Source organism: Condylura cristata, unplaced genomic scaffold (genome assembly GCF_000260355.1).
Source record: "Condylura cristata isolate star-nosed mole 26May11 unplaced genomic scaffold, ConCri1.0 scaffold00001, whole genome shotgun sequence".
NCBI classification, from domain to species: Eukaryota; Metazoa; Chordata; class Mammalia; order Eulipotyphla; family Talpidae; genus Condylura; species Condylura cristata.
Genome location: NW_004567102.1, coordinates 80,256,829 through 80,258,385, shown reverse-complemented (window position 1 = coordinate 80,258,385; position 1,557 = coordinate 80,256,829). Strand labels below are relative to the sequence as shown.

The following is a 1,557-nucleotide window of genomic DNA, read 5'->3' as shown; positions in this document are numbered from 1 at the left end:
GCTCCAGAGCACCCACATCCATCTCTGCAGTCCCTTGTGCTCTTCCCTCCCATTTTGGAGTTTTGCTGTGACTATTACAGTTAAATCCTTGTAAGATACTCTCTTGCCATTGGTATGCTCTTTCCAAGGCAGTCCTTAGGAATTTGGAGGAGGGATGAATGTTGACCAGTCTCCTTATTTATAAATTCTACACTAAGTACAAACCCAGGCAGAGGTGGTTCTCACAGATGCTCTCTTCACCCCAGGCCTCAGGAATGGTGGTGACCCTGGCATCTCCCACAGTCTGCCTGCTTTTGCTGCTGCCCCTGCTGGGAGGAGCCCAGGACACTTTTGAGTGTCCTGGGTCTCAAGGGGAAGGTGAGTAGAGGGAGGAGCTGAGCAGAGGCTCCAGGTGCAGGTCTCACAGGGGGTGCCTTGCCTGTCTCCTAAAGAGAGCCTGGGTGTGGTCTGTCCAGAGAGGCTCCCCAGGGTGTTGCACCCAGTTCTCAACGATCAGCCTATGGTACCTTCCATTCCCTGTGCTCACAGAGGCAGCTGTCCCTCCAGCCAGGGCCCACCTTCTCCAGGAGCCTTTCCTACAACGGGTGCATTAGGAATCTGAGGTGTCCTGTGGTGACTTTCACCTTTCCTGTTCATATTTTGCCAGTTCCTATAATCAAGTTTTAAATCCGGGGGGGATAGACTGAGTCTTCTATATTTTGAGCCTTAGAACATGGTAGACTCTAGCTTTTGAGTCTCAGAACGTGGTAGATGTCACTAAAAATATCAGTCAGCTGAGACCTCCCAGTAAAGCTATTGCACCCCAGGGGAGCATGATAGATGCACTTCAGACTGCTCAAGGTGAGATAGGACTGGGGTGCAGATGATGAGGGGCTGGAGAAGACCCCTCCCTCTGCAGCAGGCCCTGCACAGGTGTCCCCAGGCCTCACCCACATTTTTCTCTCCCAGATTATCACTCTCTGCACATCAACCTCACTGTGAAGACTCAGGCTCCTCTGGGACTCCCATGGGGGGAAGCCCGGGGCTCAGTGGATGGAAAGCCTTTCCTTCAGTACGACTGTGACAGCAACAAGGGCACACCTCTGGGTCCCCTGGGGGAGAAGGTAAAGGCCAGTGGGACATGGACACAAGTGACCCAGACACTGAGGAACATGGGCAGAGACCTCAGGATGACCCTGTCTCACATCACACTGGACCAAAGCATGACCAAGGGTGAGTGTTGGGAGTGTGGGGGAGCTGGGACAGTGGGCAAGAGGGGTGGGCAGCCCAGCTGGGGAGCGGCTCTGTGCCAAAACCTGAGCACTGTCCCACCTTAGACACACATGAACCTGGTAGGCAATGAGGGGCGGGACCAGGTGATTAGAACCCGGCCCCTTTCTTGTGCAGAGACCCTGAACCCCACTCGTGGGGGAGATGGGGCGCCACAGTGATACAGGTGTTTGTGTGGATGGCAGGTCCCCGCATCCTGCAGGCCACGCTGTCTTGTCAGTGTGAAGCACAGAGAGGCACTGGTGCATCCTGGGAGTTCAGCCTCAATGGACAGACGACCCTCCTGTT

At 54.7% G+C, this 1,557-nt stretch overlaps 1 protein-coding gene across 1 annotated transcript in view; it reads left to right on the top strand.

Annotated features, from left to right (window-relative positions):
• The first annotated feature begins 248 nt into the window (after positions 1-248).
• The window catches only part of LOC101631784 (adenylosuccinate synthetase isozyme 2), a 21,789-nt gene continuing 20,480 nt past the window's right edge, over positions 249-1,557 (top strand). Inside the window, 3 exon segments of the mRNA XM_012735075.1 lie at positions 249-357; positions 949-1,244; positions 1,455-1,554. Of these exon segments, the coding sequence (XP_012590529.1) occupies positions 255-357; positions 949-1,244; positions 1,455-1,554 (499 nt within the window). The 5' untranslated portion in view covers positions 249-254.